This window comes from Nerophis ophidion, linkage group LG02 (genome assembly GCF_033978795.1).
Source record: "Nerophis ophidion isolate RoL-2023_Sa linkage group LG02, RoL_Noph_v1.0, whole genome shotgun sequence".
Classification (NCBI taxonomy): Eukaryota; Metazoa; Chordata; class Actinopteri; order Syngnathiformes; family Syngnathidae; genus Nerophis; species Nerophis ophidion.
In genome coordinates this window covers 74541641-74554729 of record NC_084612.1, presented here as the reverse complement: position 1 = coordinate 74554729, position 13089 = coordinate 74541641, and the positions used below count along the sequence as shown (strand labels likewise).

The window sequence follows — 13089 nt, the reverse complement described above, 5'->3', positions numbered from 1 at the left end:
GTCCGGTTACTTTTAGACCTCCACCCTAGATCACACCTCACTCCAACCCACTTCTCCAAAGTGGGCTGGCTCAGGGTGGAGGACAGAGTAAAACAACTTGCACTGAGCCTGGTCTATAAAATCAGCTACACCTACCTGATACCGAAAAACATGTCAAACTACTTCCGTAACGTAAATAACTGACATAACCACAACATCAGGGGGAGCTCCCCAAACCACGTTAAACCCAGATTCCCATCTAACAAAGGTCTTTACTCATTCTCTTTCTATGTCACATCAATGTGGAATGCACTCCCAACAGGTGTAAAAGTAAGTGCATCTCTATCGTCCTTCAAAACTGCTCTAAAACAACACCTCCAGGCAACTTCAACCCTTTACTAATACCCTCCTCCATTCACATCCCATCTCCCTGGATTGTAAATAACCTAATGTAAATAATCAAATGTACTTCTAATGTATATACTTGTTCTTATGCTATGTGAACTCACTATGTTCTCTGCTGGCTGTACATATCCTACTAAGTAAGACCTACACTGTTTCAATGTCCACATTTCTCTGTTGATGCAGTTGTTGATGACTGAAGTACTGATATCAACCAAAGCTCCTCATCCCACCCCCCGGATTGTAAATAATGTAAATAGTTCAATGTATATACTATGATGATTAACTTGTGTGACGACTGTATTATGCTGATAGTATATATTTGTACCATGAATTGCTTAACGTGGACCCCGACTTAAACAAGTTGAAAATCTTATTCGGGTGTTACCATTTAGTGGTCAATTGTACGGAATATGTACTGAACTGTGTAATCTACTAATAAAAGTTTCAATCAATCAATCAATCAAACATGTCCCAATAATTCTTAATGATCATATTTTGATTTAAAAAATCCCTATGAGCACTGCTAGACAAGTATTAACCCGACATAACTTTATCTCTACCGAAAGTAAACAGTACGTCTATGAACAAAAAACGATCATTTCCTCCAGAGGCAAAGACAGGAGCATTGGGTGTTTTACCGTGGTCAAAGCAGCAGTTGCGCAGGACGCCGATGACTCCGCCCCTCCTCACCACTGACTCCTGGAACTGTGTGAAGGGCAACAACCGCTGGATGACACACCTGCAACACACCAGGGATGTGGTGTAAAGGTGTTGTAGACGTCATGTTGTGGGAGGGCAGGTTAAACGTAACTAGAGAGCGGCTGATTATCGGCCTCACGACAGAAATACATCAGCAGATACAATATATACACACATAGCATTGTTTTTAAATCATTATTCATAATGTAGACATTTTTAACCATTGCTCAAGCACCAGCCTTTTCTCCTCCTTGGTCGCTTGTACACGCTATATCTCCTTTGCTTAGCTTTCAAAACTTAATTTATTTATTTTTTGCCGGGAAATCCAGCTTTTGTCCTTCTTTCCCGCCTGTTTCCGCAGCACTTCAAAGCGTGGAGCGCAGCGAGTTTTGTGTTCCGTGATTCAGTCAAATAATGCGACGTGCATGGACGGACGTGAAGATGACAAACTTTTTGTAAATATATATTGGCAAATATAAGTAAAGAAGAAGACGCTAGCATTCTTATTAGGGCTGGGAATCTTTGGGCACCACAAGATTCGATTAGATTCAAAAGCAATACTTCCTAATAACATTGTGTGCCGGTTCTATGATTAACTACATTCCTCCAGCAAAATAGATAAACAACTCTGACACATTTCTAAATTGCTTAACAGAAAACTGGTTTTGTTTAATAAAATGTTACCCAAACATTTAATAACGTCAAATACAAATAAGACAGGAGAAATATCCAACACCTCTCTTTTCAAAAGTAAATCTGTACAGCAGATATGATCATTTACATCAAATATATCATTTATTTGTTTGAGTGGCTTGACAGGAGAGAATAAAAATAATTTGATTTTTTTTTTTTTATTTTGTATTTTTTTTAATCGATTAAGAATCGTTACAAATAACCACAGTTAATTCAAAAACATACATATATACATACACACACATACATACATATATATATATATATATACATACATATGAAGTGAATTATATTTATATAGCGCTTTTCTCTTTACATGGTGAATCCCAATATCTAAGTTACATTTACACCAGTGTGGGTGGCACTGGGAGCAGGTGGGTAAAGTGTCTTGCCCAAGGACACAACGGCAGAAACTAGGATGGCACAAGCGGGAATCGAACCTGCAACCCTCAAGTTGCTGGCACGGCCACTCTACCAACCGAGCTATGCCGCCCCATATATATGTATGTATATACATACACATGTATGTATATGTAAATACATATACATATATATATATATATATATATACATATACACACATACATATATATATATATATATATATATATACACACATTTATATGTGTATATATATATATATACACATATATATATATATATACATGCATATGTGCATATATATACATATAACATATATATATACATTTTTAAATGTATATATATACATATATTCATATACACACACCCACACACCAAATGTTTAGACCAGGGGTAGGGAACCTATGGCTCTATAGCCAGATGTGGCTCTTTTGATGACTGCATCTGGCTCTCGGATTAATTTGAGCTGACATTGCTTAAAACGCTAAGTAATGAATAATTCCGCTTGTAATCACAGTGTTAAAAGTAACGTTCAAAATATAAAACATTCTCGTGCATTTTAATCCATCCATCTGTTTTCTACCGCACCTGTTCAAGAAGTTGCGTTAATGGTAAAAAGTTATTTATTATTGATTAGTGTGAGGCTTGCCCTCCTGGGGGTTCTTCAGACCACCAAGCACCGACCTGAGAGCCTGTTTCAGGGTTACAATATTGTTTTATTTTTCAATAAGTCTCTCAGTTGCTTTCCAGCAATTGTCTTTTTCTCTTTCGTTCTCGCTCGCACTCTGGCTCCAGCTCCAAACCCGTCTCTCCTCATTGCTGCTGCTTATAACATAGCGACAGGTGATTAGATAACAAGGCCCAAGTGGGCCGACTACGCACCTGTCGCTGATTTCGAGGCCGGTCCTCGCACACCCGCTTCGCTGCAGGCCCGCAGGCCACACCCCCTCCACAGTTAACTTCAGAATAACAATGTTATTACAAAGAATAACAGACTTATTATACCCTAGAAATGTTAGTTTTACTTAAAAAATGCACGTGATTAGTTGTGTTCAGAGTAAAAAAAATATTATTATTAATGGCTCTTACGGAAATACATTTTTAAATATTTGGCTTTTTGGCTCTCTCAGCCAAAAAGGTTCCCGATCCCTGGTTTAGACACATGTTTTCTTTATTTCCATGACTATTTACATTGTAGATTGTCACTAAAGGCATCAAAACTATGAATGAACACATGAGGAGTTATGTACTTCACAATAGGGTGAATTAACTGAAAACATGTTTTATATTCTAGTTTCTTCAAAATAGCCACCCTTTGCTCTGATTACTTTTTCGCACACTCTTGGCATTCTCTCCATGAGCTTTGAGAGGTAGTCACCTGAAATGGTTTGCACGCCACAGGTGTGCTTGAAGCTCATGGAGAGAATGCCAAGAGTGTGCAAAGCAGTAATCAGAGCAAAGGGTGGCTATTTTGAAGAAACCGTTAAGTACAAAACTCCTCATGTGTTCATTCATAGTTTTGATGTGACAATCTACAGTGTAGACTGTAAATAATACGATCTAATAATCGTTATCTGCTCTGAAAAAACCTTATCGGTCGATCTCTAACCGCAGCGATCCGAGACCTCCCAAAGACTTGATGTTGTCAATCACCTGTCTTTGTCCATCAGGAAGTGTCTGGCCTCGGGCAGCTGGGTGAGGTTGGACAGCAGAGCAGCCAAGTAGTGGAACTTGGCCTTTTTGTTGTAGCCTTCAGTGCAGAGGACATCCACCAGCTTAGCAAGTCCAACATCCTCCTGGAGCAGCTGGAACACACCAGGCAACCTTTCATAAAAAACTGGAGGTGCGGGATAATGAATTTGGTTAGTTAGCGTCGTTGTGTATTTATTAGGGGTGTAACGGTACACAATTTCGGTTCGGTACGTACCTCGGTTCAGAGGTCACGGTTCGGTTCATTTTCGGTACAGTAAGAAAACAACAAAATATAATTTTTTGGGTTATCTATTTACCAAATTTGCTAAATCTTCCACCAAAAATACGGTAATAGATTTCATGTTTAGATTTAGAATTTTACTGTTGTTTTTAAAGCATTTTTCTCTAAATGAAAAAAAAAAATTTTCTTTTTTTACTACAATAAACTGTGGTGCCATTTTGGCTTTAACAGTAGTACACCGACTAATCTACAGTTGTTGATTTGCGGTAAAAAAATAAAAACAAAAAAAAATTGCCTTCTCATCTGCCAAACTTTTACTGTCAAAATGCATTTTTTTTAATTTACAGTAAAAAAATAAATGTCAATTTTACCGTAAAATTCCGGCAACTGAACAGCCTTTTTTAAACCATAAAAACAGCACTAGACTACATTTTGATGTAAAAATATTGCAACTTATATATTTTTTACATTTTAGTTTAAAAAAAATCAAATAAAATGCATTAAACAATTGTGTAAGAATAGTGTTCACTGTTAGAAATGGTAAATGGGTTATACTTGTATAGCACTTTTCTACCTTCAAGGAACTCAAAGCGCTTTGACATTACTTCCACATTCACACACCCATTCACACACTGATGGAGGGAGCTGCCATGCGAGGCACTAACCACCACCCATCAGGAGCAAGGGTGAAGTGTCTTGCTCAAGGACACAACGGATGTGAAGAAGTTGGTAGAAGGTGGGGATCGAACCAGGAACCCTCGGGTTGCTGGCACGGCCACTCTCCCGACTCCTCCAGCTCGGCTCTACCTTGAACACTGTCTTGCACGTCTTATCGTGGCGGGTCAGGTTGGACAGGAAGGTGCAGATCTGATCAGAAAAGGGGAAATCTGGATCCATGAAGTTCTTCAGCAGCACGGGGATAACACGGACGTCCTTCATGAGCACCTGAACGGGCAGAGAAGACATTGTGGACTCAAACAGGAGGGATTCACTCCGATAAAGTAGCAGCATGATTTGATCCAATTTAGAGGAGCTATAATTCAATATGATTAAACACAAATAAGACGTGGAGATAAAATATGCTTGGATGCGGTAACAGTAAAAACTATTTTAAAATGTCTTACAATGGGAGTCACCACAGTTACAATGAATTACAAAAATAGGATTAAAATACCATACAATAGGGGTGTAAAGGTACGTGTATTTGTATCGAACCGTTTCGGTACGGGGGTTTCGGTTCGGCACGCGGACGTACCGAACAAGTTCGGAAGCAGAAGTCTTCACAAGCTGCTCTGCTTTCTGCCTCTGTCTCTGCCTCATTGTCCCGCCCACACAACCATCTGATTGGTTACATAAAAAGCCAATCAGCAGTGCGTATTCAGACTTCAGAACGATGTAGTCAATGCTTCAGCGTCAATCAAGCAGAGATATTCGTCTAGCAGGGGAGGAGCGGACTCTACCCAAATTATACTAAACACTTCCCAGTCACAACTATTACAAACATCACTATGAGTTGACCTTCTAGAAAATTAAACTGCAGCTTAGCTCGCTCACAGTATAGGCTTGAGATGAAGGCTAATTAGCTTTTAGCGTAAAGTTAGCTCATTTTTCTGTGTGTGTGTGTGTGTGAGCGTGCGTGCGCGTGTTTTAGGGCCAGCAAAGCCCTGTCTGTCTGTTATTTCATTGAACTCCATTGTGTTTAGGGATGAATAGTCTCTCCTATTGCAATTGCACTATTTTTCAGCTACAGTTACATGAATCATTAGTAATGTAGCAGCCTAGTTTTGAATAGCAGGGTCCCTGCTATTACATGTTGATAAAAATACAACATTTACATAATAAAAGTCAACTACAGGCTTCCCAAATGCTGTAATAAATTAAGCATGATGAGTTGACAAACAGTTTCAATGGAAACTGTTTAATGTTAAACTTTTTATATGTAGAATAAAGGTTTTTTAATTTTATTTAATCAAAGCAACAACTTGAGGCAGTTTAATGTGGATTAACGTGGGCAGAATTATTATAGTGTTCCCAATGTTCAAAGGATAAAGCCATTGTTTACAAATTGGGAAAATAAATAACCAAAAAATTTATATTTTGTTGATTTCTTACTGTACCGAAAATGAACCGAACCGTGACCTCTAAACCGAGGTACGTACCGAACTAAAATTTTTGTGTACCGTTACACCCCTACCATACAATATCACTTCAGCAGCATAGGTTTGGTTTACGGCGGGGGTCGGCAACCCGCGGCTCTAAAGCTGCACACGGCTCTTTAGATCCACCCTAGTGGCTCTCTGGAGCTTTTTCAAAAATGTATGAAAAATGAAAAAAGATGAGGGAAAAAAAATATAAAAATCATGTTTTTTGTTTTATTATAGTTTCTGTAGGAAGACAAACATGACACAAACCTCCCTAATTGTTATAAAGCACACTGTTAGTATTAAACATGCTTCACTGATTCAAGTATTTGGCGAGCGCCGTTTTGTCCTACTAATTTTGAGGGTTCTTGAACTCCCCGTAGTTTGTTTAAATGTATACCGTATTTCCTTGAATTGCCGCCGGGGCGCTAATTAATTTAAGACCTCTTCTCACTCTGGCGCTTACCAAAGGCATGCGGAAAGCTTTACGCCTGCGCTTATAAATTTGAGTGTGATGTAAGGATACCATCATGAAAAGCACATTTAATAAAAAAAAACTTTATTATGGTCTTAGCTTTACTTATAAGCTAACATGCTATTTAGGCTAGCTGTATGTACATATTGCATCATTATGCCTCATTTGTAGCTATATTTGAGCTCATTTAGTTTCCTTTAAGTCCTCTTAATTAAATGTATATCTCATGACACACTATCTGTATGTAATATGGCTTTTAATTTTTTGCGGCTCCAGACAGATTTGTTTTTGTACTTTTGGTCCAATATGGCTCTTTCAACATTTTAGGTTGCCGACTCCTGGTTTAGGAGGATTTGGTTGGCGCAAAATTAGCCCCCATTAAATCCGTTAAATTATTCTCCAAATTCCGTAAAAATTTCCCAGAATTACGTTTTGTTTTTTCATTTTACCATTTATCTACAATGTCCAAATGTTTTGTGTATCTGGAAAGTGTTCCCAGCGCTTCACTTTTCCCTCATTTTGTCATGTAACAGCTTTGATCCAAAATGGAATACATTCCATTGCGTTGCTTTTTAGTTTTTATTCTTATTGTAATATTTCTCTATTTTGTTTCCATTTAAACCCCCGTTATTTACTTTATACTTTTATTTAAATTGATCTCAACTCTGTACACTGCTGCTGGAATTTTAATTTTCCTGAAGGAACTCTCCTGAAGGAATCAATAAAGTACTATCTATCTATCTAACTATCTATCTATCTATTCATTTTTGTCCTCAAAATTCTACAGGCTATACCCCATCATTACAATGTGAAAGGTTTTTTTGAAAAGATTTTGCAAATCAAAAATCAATATCACATGTAGCTGAGATAGGCGCCAGCGCCCCCCGCGACCCCAAAAGGGAATAAGCGGTAGAAATGGATGGATGGATGGATGTACATAAGTATTCACAGAGACCTTTGCTCAGTATTTTGTTGAGGCACATTTGGCAGAAATTACAGTTTCAAGTGAATATGATGCCACAAGCTTTGGCATCTAGTCTCTGTACATTTCTGCATTTATATTTCCCTCTATCCTGACTAGTCTCCCAGTTCCTGCTGTTGAAAAGCATCCCCACAGCATGATGCTGCCACCACCATGCTTCACTGTAGGGATGGTGCTGGCCTGGTGATGAGCAATACCTGGTTCCCTTTCTTAATTTTGCAGATAAAACATGACATGTACATAAGTATTCACAGCATTTGCTCGATATTTTGTTGATGCACCTTTGGCAGCAATTACAGCCTCAAGTCTTTTTGATTACGACGCCACAAGCTATCTTTAGGCACTTTTGCCCGTTCCTCTTTGCAGCACCTCCTAAGATCCATCAGGTTGGATGGGAAGCATTGGATTTCATCCAGGATGTACAGCAATGCATGATGGGAATCCGGATGTTGCGTGTCAGTGTATTATTGTGCCGGCTGGAATAAACACACGCTGAGAAATAGCTCCGTGCCTGCCTACTTTATGGGATGTACAAACCCCGTTTCCATATGAGTTGGGAAATTGTGTTAGATGTAAATATAAACAGAATACAATGATTTGCAAATCCTTTTCAACCCATATTCAGTTGAATATGCTACAAAGACAACATATTTGATGTTCAAACTGATAAACATTTTTTTTTTGCAAATAATCATTAACTTTAGAATTTGATGCCAGCAACACGTGACAAAGAAGTTGGGAAAGGTGGCAATAAATACTGATAAAGTTGAGGAATGCTCATTAAACACTTATTTGGAACATTCCACAGGTGTGCAGGCTAATTGGGAACAGGTGGGTGCCATGATTGGGTATAAAAACAGCTTCCATGAAATGCTAAGTAATTCACAAACAAGGATGGTGCGAGGGTCACCACTTTGTAAGCAAATTGTCGAACAGTTTTAGAACAACATTTCTCAACGAGCTATTGCAAGGAATTTAGGGATTTTACCATCTACGGTCCGTAAAATCATCAAAGGGAATAGGGAATCTGGAGAAATCACTGCACGTAAGCGATGATATTAAGGACTGTTGATCCCTCAGGCTGTACTGCATCAAAAACAGATATCAGTGTGTAAAGGATATCACCACATGGGCTCAGGAACACTTCATAAAACGACTGTCAGTAACTACAGCTGGTCGCTACATCTGTAAATGCAAGTTAAAATTCTGCTATTCAAAGCAAAACCCATTTATCAACAACACAATGGAACGCCGCTGGCTTCGCTGGGCCCGAGCTCATCTAAGATGGACTGATGCAAAGTGGAAAGGTGTTCTGTGGTCTGACAAGTCCACATTTCAATTTATATTTGGAAACTGTGGATGTGGTGTCATCCGGAACAAAGAGGAAAATAAGCCAGCATCTGTGATGGTATGGGGGTGTATTAGTGCCCAAGGCATGGGCAACTTACACATCTGTGAAGGCACCATTAATGCTGAATGGTCCATACAGGTTTTGGAGCAACATATGTTGTCATCCAAGCAACGTTATCATGGAGGCCTCTGCTTATTTCAGCAAGACAATGCCAAGCCAAGTGTTACAACAGCGTGGTTTCGTAGTAAAATAGTGCGGGTTTTTCCTAGCCCGCCTGCAGTCCAGACCAATCTGCCATGGAAAATGTGTGGCGCATTATGAAGCGTAAAATACAACAGCGGAGACTCCGGACTGTTGAACGACTGAAGCTCTACATAAAACAAGAATGGGAAAGAATTCCACTTTCAAAGCTTCAACAATTAGTTTCCTCACTTCCCAAACGTTTATTGAGTGCTGTTAAAAGAAAAGGTGATGTAACACAGTGGTGAACATGCCCTTTCCCAACTACTTTGGCACGTGTTGCAGCCATGAAATTCTAAGTTAATTATTTTGCGAAAAAAATAAAGTTTATGAGTTTGAACATCAAATATCTTGTATTTGTAGTGCATTTAATTTAATATGGGATGAAAAGGATTTGCAAATCATTGTATTCTTCACGGTGGCAGAGGGGTTAGTGCGTCTGCCTCACAATGCGAAGTTCCTGCAGTCCTGGGTTCAAATCCAGGCTCGGGATCTTTCTGTGTGGAGTTTGCATGTTCTCCCCGTGAATGCGTGGGTTCCCTCCGGGTACTCCGGCTTCCTCCCACTTCCAAAGACATGCACCTGGGGATAGGTTGATTGGCAACACTAAAATTGGCCCTAGTGTGTGAATGTTGTCTGTCTATCTGTGTTGGCCCTGCGATGAGGTGGCGACTTGTCCAGGGTGTACCCTGCCTTCCGCCCGATTGTAGCTGAGATAGGCGCCAGCGCCCCCCGCGACCCCGAAAGGGAATAAGCGGGTAGAAATGGATGGATGGATGGATGTATTCCATTTATATTTACATCTAACACAATTTCCCAACTCATATGGAAACGGGGTTTGTAGATAAACCTATGGATAACGGAGACATATATAATAATCTCCTTCTTGTTGTGTGTGCAGTAGTGTACTCCCCAAAAACCGCAGATGTTATAACGTGAATGGGCCGCCACGTTGTTTATATGGAGAAAAAGCAGTCCGCATGGACCTGGAAGGGGCGTGCCTTGTTGTCCGGCCGGAAACCGGGAGAAATTCGGGTGAACGGTTGTCCCAGAAGATTTTCGGGAGAGGCACTGAAATTCGTGGGTCTCCCGGAAAATTCCGGTGGGTTGGCCATTATGAAAATCACTGAAAAGAGCATGGCAGTGGTGCCGTACAGCAGCTCAATCAACAAGGTTTCACCTGGTGCAGAGTCTCATCCGCTGACAGGTTGATCAGGATGTAGTAGCAATCTTTCACTATGGCGATCGAGGGGTCGGAGGTCAGACCAAAAACGGCAGCGACGAGTTCCGGTTTAGAGCGCAGGAAACGGCAGCCATCCCTGAAAATAAACACAAGACGCGGTCAAGTGGGAGCACTGGTGTCAGCGACGTGGCCCGCCTCCCGGTACCTGTTTCCTGACAGTCCCAGCAGGTAGCTGCTGGCGTGACCTTTGACATCAGGCCGTGTGCCAGGGGCCAGGAAGGAGAGCAGCTCTGCAGCCTCGGAGTCACTCAGCATCTTCAACACTGTGCAATAAAAACATACTCAACTGTGAAATGTTATCTATCTGGGCCATGATGGACAACCTTTAAACACACAACTGCTTCCAAACACACTCACATATCACCTCAAAAAAGTCAATAGAAGCTGTTAAAGCGACTGTAGCACGTGACTAACTTCACTTAAAGTACAAACCCTGTTTCCATATGAGTTGGGAAATTGTGTTAAATGTAAATATAAACAGAATACAATGATTTGCAAATTATTTTCAACCCATATTCAGTTGAATATGCTACAAAGACAACATATTTGATGTTCAAACTGATAAACATTTATTTTTTTGGGCAAACAATCATTAACTTTAGAATTTGATGCCAGTAACACGTGACAAAGAAGTTGGGAAAGGTGGCAATAAATACTGATAAAGTTGAGGAATGCTCATCAAACACTTATTGGGAACATCCCACAGGTGTGCAGGCTAATTGGGAACAGGTGGGTGCCATGATTGGGTATAAAAACAGCTTCCGTGAAATGCTAAGTCATTCACAAACAAGGATGGGGCGAGGGTCACCACTTTGTAAGCAAATTGTCGAACAGTTTTAGAACATTTCTCAACGAGCTATAGCAAGGAATTTAGGGATTTTACCATCTACGGTCCGTAAAATCATCAAAAGGTTCAGAGAATCTGGAGAAATCACTGCACGTAAGCGATGATATTACGGACCTTTGATCCCTCAGGCGGTACTGCATCAAAACCCGACATCTGTGTGTAAAGGATATCACCACATGGGCTCAGGAACACTTCATAAAACCACTGTCAGTAACCACAGTTGGTCGCTACATCTGTAAGTGCAAGTTAAAACTCTACTATGCAAAGCCAAACCCCATTTATCAACAACACCCTGAAACGCCGCCGGCTTCGCTGGGCCCGAGATCATCTAAAATGGACTGATGCAAAGTGGAAAAGTGTTCTGTGGTCTGACGAGTCCACATTTCAGATTATAATTGGAATCTGTGGACGTGGTGTCCTCCAGAACAAAGAGGAAAATAACCATTCGGATTGTTATAGGCGCAAAGTTCAAAAGCCAGCATCTGTGATGGTATGGGGGTGCATTAGTGCTCAAGGCTTGGGTAACTTACACATTTGTGAAGGCACCATTAATGCTGAATGGTCCATACAGGTTTTGGAGCAACATGTGTTGTCATCCAACGTTATCATGGACACCCCTGCTTATCCCTATACAATATAATGCCCTAATACCCTACTGTGCAATACTACCCTTCGAGTGCAATACGTCCGTCACTGATTGTTATTTATTACTTCAGTACTCCTGTCTTGCTCTGTATATTGTACAGTATTTGTATTTTGTACTTCTATAGTGTTTTGTATATTGTACAGAATTGCTTATTTTTTTTGGATAGTAGTCTATTTCAATTGTTAGTTTTTCCTTTTTACCTCTTATGTCATTTATTTCACCCCATATTTGTTCCCACTACCGCACCTTAAATTGGAGTCTTTAATCTCGTTATATGCAAATATAATGACAATAAAGTACATTCTATTCTATTCTATTCTTATTTCAGCAAGACAATGCCAAACCACGTGTTACAACAGCGTGGCTTCGTAGTAAAAGAGTACGGGTACTTTCCTGGCACGCCTGCAGTCCAGACCTGTCTCCCATTGAAAATGTGTGGCGCATTATGAAGCGTAAAATACAACCCCGGACTGTCGAACGACTGAAGCTCTACATAAAACAAGAATGGGAAAGAATTCCACTTTCAAAGCTTCGACTATTAGTTTCCTCAGTTCCCAAACATTTATTGAGTGTTGTTAAAAGAAAAAATGATGTAACACAGTGGTGAACATGCCCTTTCCCAACTACTTTGGCACGTGTTGCAGCCATGAAATTGTAAGTTACGGTAATTATTCACACAAAAAAAAAAAGTTTATGAGTTTGAACATCAAATATGTTGTCTTTGTAGCGCATTCAACTGAATATGGGTTGAAAAGGATATGCAAATCATTGTATTCTGTTTATATTTACATCTAACACAATTTCCCAACTCATATGGAAACATTGTTTGTAGAGATTTAAGCTACACTGACTTACAATGCTAAAACTACGATGCTGTTTACACGCACATATATGGAAATAAAGACCCACCTTCGGCTTGCTAGAAGGCAGCTGGTTTTATATTCATCTTTATTTCTCAAATAAAACCAAAAGTTATAAAAAATTAAAGGAGCGCACATGCGTCGAGTAAACTAATAGTGGAACGTTTGATGCGCCTATTTCCGGGGGTTTCTTCTTCTTTGGTGCAGCATGGGT

At 39.9% G+C, this 13089-nt stretch overlaps 1 protein-coding gene across 1 annotated transcript in view; it reads right to left on the bottom strand.

Moving 5' to 3' along the window:
* Nucleotides 1-13089, bottom strand: part of hgh1 (HGH1 homolog (S. cerevisiae)) — an 18147-nt gene extending 5058 nt beyond the window's left edge. The window contains exons 1-6 of the mRNA XM_061890859.1: nt 12925-13089; nt 10668-10785; nt 10460-10598; nt 4898-5035; nt 3811-3962; nt 1023-1123 (exon numbers count right to left, since the gene is read on the bottom strand). Coding sequence (XP_061746843.1) covers nt 1023-1123; nt 3811-3962; nt 4898-5035; nt 10460-10598; nt 10668-10777 — 640 coding nt within the window. The 5' untranslated portion in view covers nt 10778-10785; nt 12925-13089. The remainder of the gene's footprint in view (nt 1-1022; nt 1124-3810; nt 3963-4897; nt 5036-10459; nt 10599-10667; nt 10786-12924) is intronic.